We start from the raw sequence: 16092 nt of genomic DNA, 5'->3' as shown, positions 1-16092 counted from the left end.
TTGCAAATTGACCACGCCAATTTACATTCACCAGTAATTCATAAGAGTTTCAATTTCTCCATATTCTGTCCAAAATTTCATATTTTCCATTAAAAAATAATTATAGCCTTTCTAAAGGATATGAAGTGGTATCTCACTGTGGTTTTGATTTGCATTTCCCCAATGACTAATGAAGTTGAGCATCTTTCCAGGTGCACTTATGGATCACTTGCATATCTTCTTTGCAGAAGTTTCTATTGAAGTCCTTTGAATTTTTGAATGGGATTGTAGTATTTTGTTGTTTTGTGTTGGAGTCCTTTACATGTTCTCATTTGATTTGTGAATATATTCTGCCATTCTGTGGGCTATCTTTCAATCCTTCTATCCATTTTTTTTTAGTTTGTATATCATGTATGTAAAACTTCAACATCATTCTTTTACATACAGATATTCAGGTTCTCCCTCCTTGTGCACCTTCCCTATCTCTTTGATCACTCTGAGGTCTCCACCTCTCCAATTGCAATGAGACTTTCACTTATATGATTCCCTTCCCCTCGTCTTTTCAACCAGGTATTAGGGGTAGTAATGGGAGTGAGTGCACACTGTCCTGTGGTCTTTGAGTATGGCCAACATGAGCCCTTGGAAATCCCCTGATGCCAGGTGACTGGCTGGCCATCCTGTCCATGAGGTTCCCAGGTCATTCTCCTTTCCCAGTGTTTCCAACTCCCTCCACTCCTGGCTGATTACCGACTGTCCAGCCCTCCTCTTTCCTGCCTGTTCTCAGAGCAGGGCTGAATTAATCCAATGACCGGGGAACTCAGGGGACTTGGAGGGAGGTCCTAGTTGCAGGCACAAACTACAAGAGAAGCTCTTTCAGGGTAACAGAATGAGCTTTCAGACCTCAGGCAGAGGAATTCCTCTCTATGGCATCCAAGGTCCTGGGCTAGGAATGGGCAATAGGTGAGAGGAACACCTGGGTTCAGATTTAGGAAGAGAAGCAAGGTCTGCATTAAGAGAGGCTGGGACAATCAGTGACACTATCCCAGGGGTAGTACATGGGGCCTGGGTGCTGGAACAGGGCCCAGGGTCAGCAGTACCAGCACCCAGGCAGTCACCAAGTGTGGACAGGGTTGAGGATGCCCCTACCCCATCAGGGTGGCCAGCCAGAGAGGCAGAGGACAACCAAGAAGTTGTGCTGTTGGGAAGGAGCTGCTTGGGATCTGACAGCCTCTTCCACCAGCCAGACCCATTTGCCTACCTGGGCTCCTCCCACCCCTGACTGGACAGCTGCCCACTCCATGAGCTTCCAGAGAAGCCTGCAGGTTCCATATGTGAGGAAGGTTGACAGGTACCTGGTGACGTTGCTAGGCTGGGGTCTCTTTCTACACCTCACTGGGGCTGTGGATAGCTGAATTTACAAGGTCCTCATGACAGACCAGGCCTTTGAGGCTTTCTTGCTCAGCTCAGTGCAGCCTCACTATAGCTGCGATGTGGGATGCTCCTAACCAAACTCCTGAAGCCTTGATCCCCAACACAGTAGTTTTGGGAGGTGGGTCCTAGTGGGAGATATTTAGATCGTGGAGACAGATCCTTTATGAAGAGATTAGTGCCCCCTTCCACCTCACAGGCTTGAGGTTTTGCTGTATCTGGAATGGACAGGTTTCCAAGACATTGGGATCAAAACAGAGTCTTGCTTCCTTAGTCTCTCTCCTGCTTCCTCTGTCACCATGCAATCTCAGCACGTGCCACTCCCCTTTTGCTTTCTGCCATGTGTGGAAGCTGCATGAGGCCTTCATCTGATTTAGCTGCCAAAACTTAAACTTTTCAGCCACCAGATCATGAGCAAAATAAACTTCTTTTCTAGATCAATTACCCAGCCTTGGGTATTCAGTTACAGTAACACAAAACACAGCAAGACAGGCCCTTAGCTCAGCCTTGCTGTGATTCATCTGGAATCTAAATCTTGAATGGAATGGAGGCCTGGAGTCTTTTCCCTATAGGTGTGAGCTTCTCCCTCTGATCTCCTAGATAAATATCGTTTGTCTAAACTCAGCTACCATGGGAGCCTCAGGAGCTGGAGAGGGTGTGGGCACCAGGGGAGACATGGTATGAGGCTGTGTGCAGGGGGATGGATCAAATCAGGCCCTGCTAGGGTTCTGGCACCAATGGGCACACCTCATCTCCGTTTTCCCTCTTCAGTAGGGATTTATCTCCCTGCCTTAGTGTCTCCTCTTCTAAACCTATCACCTTCCATGTGAAGCTGGACAAAGCATGCAAACTTGTGAACCTTATTCTAGAGAGGAGGGAAGATAGAGGGATTGTCTGGCTGACAATCATGTACATAGGTAGGTAGCATACAGAAGAGATTTAGATGGACACATCAGATGACAATCCGGTAGGGGCTGTGCTAGGATGAACAATGGGGTCTCCATGTTGTCCACATCCTAATTCATGAAACCTGTGATTGTGGGACTGCGTATGTCACAATGGACTTTTGAGTAAGTAACGGATCTTGAGGTGGTGACATTATCCTTGATTATCTTAATAAGCTTGATGTAACTAACCACAAGGGTCCTCATAAGAGGGAAAGAGATGTGAAGACAGTCACAGAGAGAGAGATTTGAAGATGCCATTGGCTTTAAAGAGGAAGGAGGGGACCGTACCAAGGAATGCAAAAAAGGCAGCTCTGGAGCTGAAAAGCCAAGGGGCAGGGCTCTCCCTGAAACCTTCTGGGGGTGGGGGTCTGGCCCTCTCCAGAACTTGTTTTAATCCGGTGAAACCCATATATCTGACTTTGACCTCCAGAACTGTAAGAGAATAAAAGTCGTTATTTAAAATCACTGAGATTGTGATAGTTTATTACAGCAGTAATAGGAAACTAATATAGGAACAGACAAGCAGGCAGGAAGAAGGAGACAGGTGTATGGGCAGACAGTCTGGAGGGCAGGCAGGAGTTTGGGAGGTGGGTGGAGATTCAGCGATGTTGGGGTGTTCGGACCCAACACCAGGTCGTGGGGGTGACAAAGTCCGGCAGAGTCAAAGCAGTGAGAAAAGACAGTTTGAGAGAGAAAGTGGGTCCAGGGCGCCAAAGCTAAGTATGGAGGCTGTGAAGGCCCCAAGCTCTGGAAGTGCAGATTATTTATTGGTGATCAAACAAAGAAACAGGTGGTGAGAATGTGGGGGTCGAAAGGGCATGTTGCATTAAGCACATGATTTACAGCTGTGACGGTTTAGCATCTGCTCTGCTACTTGAGATAATGGAGAGCAGGTTCTTTTAACTCAAGATACAATTGATCCTGGGAGAGCAAGGAGCAAGGAGGCAGCAAGTTCAGACACATTCCAGAGCCACGAGCCCTGGATTCTATCCAAGCCATGAGGGGTTTTATGCCCCGGGCTTAGATTATGGTGCGTCAGGGTAGCCTTCCACCCTTCAGCACAGAGCTTGGTGTTCCAAAGGCCACAAGGGGTTTTAGACCCTGGATCCTGGACATGATCCAAGACTCTTTTACATTATGTCAGACATGCAAGCTCTGCCTCAGCTTCTCCCAACACTCAGCTTTTCTCCCAACAAGAGATACAGGTGGGTAGGAGACAGGTATACAAGCAGGTAGGGAGCCTGGAGAAAGGTGAGAGAGAGAAGGGCAGGCAGACTGGGGGACAGCAGGCAGGTGGGAAGAAGGGAAGGTGGGCAGATAGAAAACAGGATATGGGCAGACAGGAAGGGGACAGAAGCGGGGGTCAGGAAGACAGGATGGCAGGTGGAGGCCCTCAAAGCTGGTCCTTGTCTTCACAAGGGTTAGGGAGCCTCCTGAGACGCAGGTGGATTCCATTTTTGGATTTCAACACAAGTCGTGCAATGGGGATGGGGATCCTGGTGGGATCAGGCAGCAGCTCAAAGCGGAGCAGAGTCAGGGCCGTGGCCACCTTCAGCTCGTTCATGGCAAATTGTTTCCCGATGCAGTTCCTGGGCCAGGTGGAGATAATGAATTGAGAAGTGTCCTCAGGCCCCATTCTGATCTGAGCAGGTTTTGGCCCCTGACGCCAGCCCTGAGCTGGACATTCAGTGCCCAACCTCATGTGTCCAGCCCCTGCACACTTACAGCCCATGGACACTTCTACCCCGTCCTGGCTTCACACTATCCCAATCCTTGGACAGAGCCGTCTTCCCGGGCTAGATCCTAACTCCTACCCTCTACCTCTGCTCTCAGCAGCCTGAAACCCTCTATCAAGACAAGGCCAGGGCTCTAAGGCACAGAGTCTAATCACATGAATAGATAAAGAGTTAATCAATGGTTTGCTCACTCCTCCACAAACATTTCTTGTTCTCCAGTGTGGAGGTCAGTTCAGGTCCTGTAGGGTGAGGGTGGGCCACACTCTCAGGTGCTTCCCATGTAGTGGGACACATAGGGACCTGAATCCTCATAGGGGCCCCCATGGGTGGATTAAGGGAGTCAGAAGGGCAGTGGGAGGCTTCCTGGAGGGGAACTGGGTGGGTGATCCTCAGCTGCTGCCCCACCTGCCTCCCACTCCATGGTCCAGTTTCCTGTCTAACCTCACTCCTCCATCCACCAGCCCCTGTAGCCTTCTAATTCTACTCCAGAAACATCCTTCCTTGCCCTTCCTCAGTCTTCTTGCCTGGACTTTATGGTTTTCTGCTTCCCTCCCAGCACACTGAAGCCACAGCCCAGCTCAGACCCTCCCACGCTCTTCATCACAGGTGGGACAGCATCCCAATGCCTCAGCTGGCAGATAAGCCCTCCATGGGCTCTTGCCTCACCCACATTTTACCTGTCCAGCCCACGTCCTGGCCCTGTTCATGTGGAGATGGCTCAGAATGTCCTCCCTCCACCTCTGCCTGCCACATCCTCAAGGCTAAAGTCAGATCCCAGCTGCCTCTCACTCCCTGCCAGCTGGGCCTCTCCCTCCCAGGCCCCCAGGTAGCATTCATGATTTATCCATGAACACTCACAGTCCAGTGCCAAGGACAGCACCAGGGACAGGGACACTCAACATGCCACTCAGTGAGTGAATGAGTGAAAGGATGGTTGATGGAACGATGTGTGTCTGGAGCACAGGATATATTTCTGTACAACACATTTTTGTACCTTTTATCTCTGTTTTCTCATCATGCTGCATAGGACTTGACCCAGAGAGGTAGCGTAAGAAATACTTTTATATTTGAATGATGTTATTAAAGTTTTAAAATGAATAAAATAGAATGAAATACACTGAGAGTAAATATTAATTCTGAGCTAGAAATGGAGCTTAGGAATGCTCTCCGGTTCTCTAGTGGCAGCGACATGATTTGCAGGCAATGTTTAGGAGGACTTTCTCATGCTGGGATAGACAGACCAGTGCTGGAGAAGGAGTTTCAGGAGGAAGCTTTTTCTTAAAGCCTGTTCTGTGTAAGTGGACTCACCGTTTCAAAAAGTCACATAATTATTTCTTTGAACAAACTTTGTTTCTACTAAGAATTTATATCGTTTTTGCCTGTGTGTATGTCACAGGACGATTCCTGATGCCACAATGATCTCCACCGCAGCCATTCTGGAGTTTTCCTCTCCAGTTCAAAAGCAATTTCAAGTGTATTTTATATTTTACATACCAGGAGCCTTCAAATGTTGTGTGTTATATGATAATTATTGGGCTTTTCTCTCCAAGACAGTGTACTGTACACATTTTTATGTTTTTGGCCAATATTGGGCTAAGCGGATTATAGGACTATGGTATAAAGATCTCAAGGCATGTACAGAATTTGTCAAATGGGAAAATAGATGTAAATATGTGAACACTATATAATGCAGTAAAAATTTCATTGGGCAAGACAGAAAAATGTATGATATGACACACACTGTTGTAAAACTTTCTTCAAAGGGCTACCTTAACCTCTCCCTTATATGACTTGAAAGGTAGGACTTGCAGGTCATCTGTATTATAAACAGATGCAAAGACTTCAGTGATTCATCTCTATGACAGACTAGTGAATTAAATGGGGAAGGTAGTGTGCTGCATTGAGGATGTGTTGGGGGAGAGAAATCTACAGTTTACTATTCCTGACAACTGAGAAAAGCAAACAGCTGAAGTTGAATTTACTGGAGAATATCTAATTTTGAGAATTCATATCCTTAAAGTGAGGAAAATATATGAATATACTGAAGTTTGGAACATGCACTGACAGTCAATTCAGGCTGCCCATTTGAAGAAGCAGAGGGAGCAAAGTCTCCATGGGGTGCTCTGAATGCCACCTTCCTTTTGTACACAGAGACGCCCACACCAGGTGCCTGACTTTCCCACAAATACCAATATTTAAGAGCACACCTGAAGATGCCACATATGAACATCAGGCTGACAAAGATCAGAGGGTTGACCAGAGACTTCCCTCATTCCTCTATTCGAATTACCACACAGGACGTCTCACCTTGATCCTCCTGAGAAGGGCAGGAAAGCGTGGCTGTGTTGAGCAGAACCCGGTGCAAAACGGGAAGGGTCAAACACCTGCAGAGAGAGCACCAGAGCCAGGATAGTTAAGGATCCAGCACCTACTTGCCACCCATGGGGGACAGGACTCCCAGAGGTGGAAGCAGGAGAAGGTATTGGTCTTGAGAGATCACCCCATTTCCTCCTCTCAAGGACCACATACCTCTGGGTTGGGCCACACTTTTGGGTTGTGGTGAAGGCCATAAATGGAGAGGAAGACCATGATACCTGTGGTGCAGGTTGGAAACAGAGAGAAGACCAATCATTTGCATGGGGTGGCCTGGTACTTCAGCCAGCAGGCACAAAAGAAGGCCCAAAAAGCCTACTTTCCACAAATTTTCACTTTGACTGGGATGATTCTGCCATTACGCAGGTGGGTTAGGCTTAACAAAGCATGTGAGTTCAGATGATGAATAGACAACCATTTATGCAGGAATGAGAAGCAAGAAAGAATCAGAGCATTACTCTTTAGAGTAAGTCCAGTGACATTTCACATTCATCAAATATCCTCCAAGGGTCATTGGAGAATATACATGAACTCACTCAATACAACAATGCTCCAAGGAAGACATTCTTTTGCTCTCAGTTTTCAGGGGAGATACCTGAATCTCAGAGAGACCAATTGTCATGTCTATGTTCACACAACTAGGTTATGGCAGGACTGGGACCAGAACCCAGGGAGTTGCACCTTGGTGTCCCCAGATCTGGTCATCACTTTCTCTCTGCCATCAACCTGAGGGTTCCTCAGAGACTGGACAACAGCCGACCCAGGAAATGAAATTCCTGATAAGCCTCTTTTGCACTGACCCCATGAGGAAAGAAACACATCCCTCTCTGCCCTTGTCTGATTCTCTTTCCAGCCCTGCACATCTCAGGGAATAGAATTTTACAGTTACTGACCCAAGGCCACATTCAGAGATTAGCAATTATTTCTTGAACTTTTGGTGGGTTCAAGCTCTCGGCCAGACTTTTCAAATTCTTTATCCCAAGTACAAAGTATGTTTTTGATTTTTTTAGAACAAAAGGGAGACCCAGAGATGTGCAGAACTCTGATGCACACATGGATTTCTCACCCTCCACATGTCCCCGTGGAGAGTTTAGGTGAGAGGGTGGGGGAACTTCATACCTTTGGGCAAGGAGCGCCCATCAGGGAAGGTGACGGGAGTGCTGAGCTCTCTGCCAATGCCTGGCACTGGTGGGTAGAGTCTCAGTGCCTCCTTAATGCACATGGTGGTGTAGGGCATCTGGTCCAGGTGGTTCCTGAAACAAGCCCATCCTGAACATCAGCAAGGCCTGGGCAGACCAGGGGCTTCCCCTGTGGAGAAGGCAGGGAACCCCATCTTTTGAGCCCTCACTCACCAGGTGATGGAGGCTCCATCACCCAGGAGGCCATGGATCTCCTCCCGGCACCTCTCCTGATGCTTGGGGTGTGTGGCCAGAGCATAGAGGATCCAGGAGATCCCACTGGCTGTGGTGTCGTGGCCCTCAAACATGAACGTGTCCACCTCAGCACGGAGGTCCTTGTCTGACAAGATGCTCCCATTCTCCATCTGGGAAGACCGTGGTGAAAGTGTAGGGCTTGTCTCTTGCTCTGTACTTCTGGGCAAAGACTCAGGCCTCTCCTACACATACTCACTTTGGCCAAGAGGAGGATGTCCAGAAAATCCAAGTGCCTCTTCCTCTTGATCTTCTCCAGCTCCCCCTCCTTCTGTAGTTGAGCCTTCCTCAGTTGGATCACTTGGTCTGTACCAGAACAATGGTTACCAGGCAGAGCTGAGACCGTCAGCAGCCCCCAGGAGGCCTAGCTGCGCAACTGCCCCAGTGTGGGTGCCTGGTAGATCTCAGCATGAATGTGAGTGTGGGTGCAGGGTCAGGGGTGGAAGCTCTAGTACTGTGTGAGGCAGGGCACCCCTCCCACCAGTGGCACAGTTCATGGAGGCTCCGCTTGAATGCTGTTTGGACAGGGTCTCATTCAGTTATCTCCATGTGGGGACATTGATAAACCAAGGCACAGAATCTGGCCCCTCACATCTCAGCTCCCAGCCCCTGAGCAAGGGAATTCCCCAGGCTGAGTGTGTTCTGCATTCTGCAGGGTTACTAGGGGCCTTCTCTGGCTGAGGAGTCAGGGCAAGTTCTTTCGCTGTGCCTGGGAAAGGCTGGGAGACAAGAGGAAGAGACAGAACCTGTGTGCTGATGGGCCAGCTGGCAGGCGCGGTGTGTCCAGCGGCCAGCAGAGGTCAGGCTGTAGATGGTGTCATTCTGGTGAAAGGCATTCCTCACACGGGAAAAAACCAGGTTGTTCAGGTCACTAATGGCCTGGATGTAGGACTGAGAATTCCTGAGGGAGAGTATGAAGAAGAGACCGCAGTAGGGGTGGGCCCATTACCCGGAAGTAGAATGGGGTCTGAGAGGAGGCAGTCTCAGATAATGGGGACAAGCAGCCTTGAGGCAATGTTTCTTCTATCTTACAGCCCTATTATCCTTTGGCCTTTATCAGATGGTATGAACATCCAGGGTCCACCTGTGCTAGGAATTAGGCATCTGTTCCTGAGACTTTGTTTGGTCTGGACTGGAATTAGAGTTTGGTCAGGGACTGACTCTTCCTTTGTGTGGCGGTGAGCCTTCACGCTGCCCCACCTGCCCCTCAGGTATGTGCACTCCACTTGATAAGAACAAGGGCCCTGCAGCTGGAGGGTTGTCACTGACCTGTCCACCTGGATGCTGCCCTGATGGCTGAAGGCACACTTCATGATGGTGTCCAGGGTCATCAAGGAGACGTGCTGAAAGACCTCCAGAGGGGAATCCTGGCCAAGGAGCTCTTCCCATTTGTCCTGTGGTGGGAGGGGGCATGGACCTTCTTAATCTCCAAGAAGTGCTTTGCTAATAAGGCCTGGCTTTTTCATGTACCTGCAGATATCCTGTTTTTTCCTGTTGCTTGCAGATATCTTGTTTGGGATTCCTCACTTTACAGAGCAGATGCATTGTAGAAACTGAGAGTGTAAAGCCAGTGTTGGTAAACTGACACCTAATTCTCACACACTTTTAATACAACATTCAACAGATCCTCTCACAATAGCATGGATTAAGTATTGAATTTTGAGATTCAGTTAGGACATATGGTTGCAAAAATTGTGTTGCTATTGTTGTTCTGGGATAAATAATGGGGGACTCTTCAGTGTTCTGAGAGCTGAGCTATTTCTGAGGGACTAGTAGGAAAGTTTCAGTGCCAAAGATAGCTTGAGGGGCCAGAATGGGCACTCTGTTGTAGAGAAAACAGGGACTTCAATTCTTTTCCATTCATCAAAATGTGCTAGGCACAGTTGGGTGAGAAATCAGAGTCCTGACTGGAGATGATGCTATCTATGGCAGTTATCGCTCTGAGAACATAGACCTGGTGTTCATTTCCTTCCCAGGGTGGCTTAAATCCACGCAGAAACCTGGGGCCCCAGGCCAGAGCCTGGGTGGGTGACATCTTGGCCTGTCCATGCTGCCACTGAAGCTGCCATTGCCCAGGCCAGCCAGCATAGGAAGTCCTACTGTCCAGCAACATTGCATACTCCTCCAGTCCCTTGTGCTGAAGGTTCCAAAGTGGGAGGAGAAGGGCCTTGTGTTCACCATGAATCTCTATTCCTATGGTGGGGAACAAAGCGTGGATATGACCTGATGCCTGGGTGTTCTACCTTATACAACTCTGGGGAACCCTCTACTCTCACAGCAATGACCTGAGAGTGTTGTTCCATGTGTCTATGTCTATGTCTGCCTGTGGGACACAGGGTTGAGAGTGGAGTTGGTGAGAGTGTGTGCTGTGAGTGGGTGTGGGGAGAGGGGAGAGACATGGACTCACCAGCATCACTCGTACAGAGTCTGCCATGAGCCCCACATAGGGCTTCAGGATGTCATAGTGGAAGGCTGGGGTCAGCATCCGTCGATGCTGGAACCATGTCTGCCCATTCAACAGGAGCAAGCCGTACCCTAAGAGAGACACGAATGTGTGTGTGTGTGTGTGTGTGTGTGTGTGTGTCAGGGGCTTCAAGGAGCTAGGGATGACTGGTGACAATTTGGGAGGGAGAAAGGTGGCTTCTCAAGGGGAGAACTATCCAGAAGAAGCCATGTCATGGGCAAATGCAGGAAAAGGAGGTATATTTCAGGCATGTGAATATTCTGATTGAGCTGCTACATGTATGTGATTATGACAGCTGTGAGATAAAGGTTGAAAAGGGTTGTGGGCAGATGTAAAATAAATGTGAGGCCAAGGATGTGTGGAGAGAACTGAGACATGAAATAGAAGAAGCTGAGCCTCAGGAAGGTTTGTACCAGCATTAGGAAGGGGTGAGGGTCTTGTTAGAAGAAGGAAATGAGGCTTGATTTGGGGATGAGGTCATGATAGTGGTGGCCCCTAATCTGTTGTTCTCTCTGAGCCAAATAAATAACTCAAACCTGACTAGGGAGTGGGCTGCAGTCCTAGTTTGCACACATACCAATCCATGGAGCCAGGAATCTGTAGGAACCATGGGATTTCGGGTCTGAAAGGCAAGAAAGGGCTTTATAGGAAACTAGGAGTTACTAAGAAGGCAGTCTCAGAGGCTGCATCAATTCTTGGTGTCTGTCAGTTGGCAGTTTGACCCATGTCACCTCCCACTTGACTCCCATGCACTTCTATTTCTGTCCTGAAGGTCAGTGTGGGCTCAGGAAGACAGACTCAGTGTTCCAGCAGGAAAACACCCAGAGGGTTAGGAAGGTGAATTGGTGAGAAACATAGGCTAGGTCTTCAATGACAATGAATAACATAGAGCCATGGGTTTTTCTACATTGATGATTTCCTAGTCACCTCCTCACCAGGACAGGCAACAATTAGAGCTTTGAAACCCAAGTCAATGTGGGTATGAAATTTGTTTTACAGATCTGGGACAATTTACATTTCAGAAAACCTCAATTTTCTTAATAGAGAAATAGAAAAAAGAATAGAAAATTCAGCCCCACATATTGTTTTAAACATTCAGAGTTCAGTAACTATTTTTGACTACAGCCTGGGCATGGTGGGCTTGGTGGATGCGTGGGAGAGGTTTCAGATATTGATGTTTGAACAGCCACTCTCTTCTGGAATTTTACAGACCCGGGAGCATGTGTCAAGAGGGAAGACACATTGCAGTTGGGATGGGGGTTCGATCTCACCTGATCTCCCCAGAATCACCTTCATATAGTCAGGGTCATGGAGCTGGACACGAACTTTGCCTCCCCATAGCCAATGAGGACAGGCACTTGGGAATGTCTCCACCCATTTCTGAATCCGTTGTAGCTCCTGGTCCTGTTGGAACTGTCAACAAGGGTAGACAGATGAACACTTTCATTTACTTCTAGTCTTTGCAGCAGGAGTGAAGGGCAGGACAACTACAGGAGCCATGTAGCGCAGGTTAGGGATTTAGATCTGTTTCTGATGACCTGAGCTGTGATCCAGATTCTTGCTCTCTCCCCAGAACTTGACCTTAGGCCAAGCGCTATGAGCCCTCGCTCAATGCTGCCAGCAGAAATTTAAGTCAGCCATTGTCTTCATGTTGTGTAACATCTCTGGAAGTCATAAATACAACAATTTCCATGGGCAATGTGTATAACTCGTATTAGTTGATAAGTAGGTCTGTAAAATCATTTAGTATATCTAGAGAATAAAATGAATTAATGTAAACATTTTAAATTACACAATGACTTTATATAATCATACTTGTTATATTTTCAATATTATCCCAGCATATACGGTAAATATTTGTTAAGATAAAATAGAATTTGGGATGTGTATTCGTAAGCAAAAAAAGATTAACTATAAAATTGTGTGCAAAATAGTATTCTACATGTTGAATATGTACAGATTTATGGGATGGAGTCTGAGTATATGCATATGGTGCTGGTGTTGGACAATAATTTTGAGATTTGGGTTTCTTATTCTCATTTTCACTTATCAACGAATTATGAGCTCCCTGCTGCCTGCAGTCATCTTTCTAAACTCTTCGATGTGGATCACAAAGCCCTTGGCTTTCTGGCTTCAACTTCTCTTTTCTTGCCTCCAGCCCTGCTGGCAATTCCACCATCACCCGTTTGTTTCAGCTTCAACGCCGATGCCACCACTGCTGCTGATTCACACACCAGCTACACCTGCTCACTCTTCTGGGCCCTGGCACTTGCTCTTTTCTCTACCTTGAATGCCCTTCCCCTCTGCCACAGAGCAGCCACCTCTCCTCAGCTTTCAAGACTCAGCTTTGCTTTAATCTCATCTGGAACCCTCAAAGACATTGGGTCCTAGTGATGTTCCATGTAGCCAACTCTTCTTTATTTCAACTGCTTCTAGTAACTCAAAGCAACTGTCTACCACATAGGTATCGAATATCGGCCCACCTCCTTCTGATAATCACATTCTCCAGCTCTGAGGCAGCTTGCCCTACTGTGGGGTCGGCTCCTTCATTCAGCCCATGCTTACTGCACACATACTATGTGTCCAGTGTGGCTCAGGCACTGCGTTAGGACACAGCTGTGGTCCTTATCTGTGTGGAATTTTCAGTCTAGTTGGGGGATAAGAAAGATTAGAGGCTGTGCAGTAGGGGATAATGGACATTATATGGAATGAAGGACAAGCATCTGGGGAAGCTTTGAAGAGGGACCTAACTCAGAACTGAACATTAGAAAGCTCTTCCTCACTCACTGAGTCATCATTTACTGAGGGACTATTGGGTTACAAACATAAATCAGAGATGGTCTCTCCCAGAAGAATCCCACACTTATGACACTGCAGAACAATAACTGAGTCAAGTTAACACTGCTCTGGCCTCTTGAGAAGGATAGCTCATGGAAAAAAGAGTCAGCCTTTCACTACTGGGAGACCCAGGAGGCCTTCTTGAAGGAGGTAGCTTGGTGCTGGGCCTTGACAGATAGATATGCGTGAGAAGATAATTCCGGGTAGCAAGCATAGTGTGATCAGAGGCCTAAAGGTTGAAATGCAGAGGCAGGTAGTGAGGTAGTGAGTAACATATGGTAAAAGAGGAGAATGGGAAAGAAGGCAGAGTGGTATTGGGACCAGTCCATATAGGGTTAGAACTTTGGCAGGTCCCCACATTTGTTCTGCTCTGCTGAGAACTATGTTGCCTCCTTTGCTGAGAAACAATAGGCCTCAGTTCCCTGCAACCCCTATCTCTACTTAAGTGTGTTCAATTCATAGCACCTTGGTGAGTCCCTCTCCATGCAGCCGTTTACCTGCTCTGTTCCTACCCGCCCCCCTCCCCTTGTAGGGATAGCAGTGCACAGGGGATGGGCTGTGTCCCTCCTCAGCCCTCTTGCTGCTCCTTTCTCTTCTTCCTCTGTTCCTCTACACCTGGTATGTCCAATCTTTTGGCTTTCCTAGGCCACATTGGAAGAAAAATAATTGTCTTGGGCCATGCATAAAATACACTAACACTAATGATAGCTGATGAACTCAAAAAAAATTGCAAAATAATCTCATAATGTTTTAAGAAAGTTTACGAATTTGTGTTGGGCCACATTCAAAGCCATCCTGAGCTACATGCAGCCCCGTGGGGCATGGGTTGGACAAGCTTGCTCTACACACCTGAGCTGATCATCAAGCTGTGCCAGGATTTTGCTGATTGCCGGGGCACAGGAAGGGGATGACATGCTCACCGCCAGGGAGCTCACAGTCCGGGTGTGTGGGAGGAGAGCCAGGAGGTCAACACACCCTGTTCAATGTGCAACTCAAATACCAGTCTCCTCACCTGGAGGACATTGTGCAGGCTGCCCCCCTCATGTGTACCCATAATTGTCAGGTTTTCAGATCCTAAATCACCTGTTGTGGAAATTCCGTGAGTCTTGGGGAAACTTACTTAGCCAGTTGGTCCCCTATACCAGCAGATCTCTGCCTCAGATATCCACCCCAGCAGAGTGAGCTCTTTTCCTGCAGTCTGACACCTTCTCAAATTCCTGCCTGTATTCTTCACAGACCATAAACTCCTCATGGCACGGATTCCTCAGATGGGTGTCTGTGCTCCCTGGCAAACACAGGGCCAGGCAGAGTGATGGCATTGAGTGACTGGGCAGAGAGCATCTAGAAGCCTTGTTCTTTGAGAAAAATCAAGGCTTATGGGGTAATCAGTCTGGAGACAATCAGGCATTGCCCTCCACATGCAGGACTGCCAAGACACACTTGATATCTGCAGAAGGAGGGCATGGGTGATAGAGCTGAGGACCAGCAGGATGGGCTTCATGGGAGGAGTGAGCTCCTCATGACTGGGAAAAGCTGAGACCAGAGAGGTAGGCTGGGTGTTCCTTTGAGTCCTCACATTTGTTACAAAACAAGGCTTTGCTCTATGGATTTTGTGACCAGGGTCTCAGAGCCCCATCCCTCTTTGCCCTCCCACTTCCCCATTGAGTTCCTCCCTACCTCCTGGATGTGCCCGAAGAGCCAGTGGGAGGGAGGGCACGGGAACTGCTGGAGGGCTTTGAGCAGCCACTGCCTGTGCAGGTAGAGCTGAGCTGCCTTGATCAGCAGCAGAAGCAGAATGAGCAGGGAGGCCGCTTGGAGGATCCCAGAGACATCACCCAGGAGTCTGCTGGGGCTCAGCACAGAGACACTCATGGTGCAGCACCTGCTGGATCTCTGAGTGCCCCTACCTCTCTCTGACCACCCCCGTCCCCCTGTGCTCAAGTCCAGAGAGGATTGTCCCTCCCACTTGTGGGGAGAGTGAAGGGGGAGGGCAGAACTTGGACCTCAGAGTTCAGAATCAATTGACTATGGATGATCCACCTAGGGGAACAGTGGGAGAAAAGCTTCATCAGCTGTCTACCACATTCCTCTGTCCATGTACCTCACAAATATTTAATGAGCATTTACTGTGTGCCAGGCAGTATGCTAGGTGTGAGGGCACCGCTGCGAGGAAAACAGACTTGAATGCTGACCTCAAGGAATTTGCATTCTGCTTTACTACATTGCAATAATGTTCATTCAGTAGCACTTTTTTTTTGTTACATGTTCAAAGAAAATTCTCAACATGATATGTACATTTAAACTTAACATTAACCAAGCCCTGAATCATTACTTTTGTCTTATTGCAAATCTAATTTTATTTACCATAAAAACCACTTCCATCTATATATTGAGTGAAGACTGGGAATTATGTCTTTCTAGTAACTGGATGATGATATGGACAAACAGATGCTAATATGGCAGCTGTTCAAGTACTTTATTTTATTCCATTGGGGAAACTGGTCTCATAATATGCATAGCATGACTTTTTTTCTCAATTCATATACATGACAATTAAAAAAAATTCTACATCATGTTAGTTATGACTTTTTCCCCCATTGATAGGTCTACCTTCTCTACCAGAGAAAGTCCTAGAGCAATTTTAGTCCTACTTCAGTCTAGTACTATAGTCACAGCAGGAGCCTGTTTACCAATTCTCTTTCACCCTACAATAGTATGTAATTACACAATCAGAACTTTGCACTCTGTTTAGGAGCCCTGACCAAGGACAATCTGTACTAAACAGAAATTAATATTTAAAAAATGATTGCTTTGCCAACCTCAAGTAAAGTAGGTTAAATAGCAACTGTTGCTATGAATTAACCCTCCCTGGCATTTTTACATGCATATCTGTGCAT

The 16092-nt window shown here is 47.6% G+C and overlaps 1 protein-coding gene across 2 annotated transcripts; it reads right to left on the bottom strand.

The window, feature by feature from the left end:
- Window positions 1-2820: 2820 nt before the first annotated feature.
- On the bottom strand, window positions 2821-15128 carry CYP4A22 (cytochrome P450 family 4 subfamily A member 22). Of its 2 annotated transcripts, XM_024345578.3 has the most exons (13): window positions 14873-14921; window positions 14316-14480; window positions 11629-11770; window positions 10935-10979; window positions 10301-10428; window positions 9163-9287; window positions 8640-8794; window positions 8093-8199; window positions 7816-8006; window positions 7583-7716; window positions 6620-6684; window positions 6398-6474; window positions 2821-3943 (listed from the first exon to the last, which is right to left on the bottom strand). In XM_024345578.3, exons 3-13 carry the CDS (start codon window positions 11651-11653, stop codon window positions 3748-3750), a joined length of 1248 nt encoding a protein of 415 aa, XP_024201346.1. In that variant the 5' UTR covers window positions 11654-11770; window positions 14316-14480; window positions 14873-14921; the 3' UTR covers window positions 2821-3747. The 2 variants fall into 2 exon arrangements, with proteins under 2 accessions (XP_024201346.1, XP_024201342.1); XM_024345574.3 differs by lacking the exon at window positions 14316-14480 and having other exon boundaries at window positions 14873-15128.
- Window positions 15129-16092: the final 964 nt, after the last annotated feature.

The sequence above is a fragment of the Pan troglodytes genome, chromosome 1, assembly GCF_028858775.2.
Source record: "Pan troglodytes isolate AG18354 chromosome 1, NHGRI_mPanTro3-v2.0_pri, whole genome shotgun sequence".
Taxonomy (NCBI): domain Eukaryota; kingdom Metazoa; phylum Chordata; class Mammalia; order Primates; family Hominidae; genus Pan; species Pan troglodytes.
Note: the sequence above shows the minus strand (reverse complement) of the source record. Positions and strands in the feature narration are given on the sequence as shown.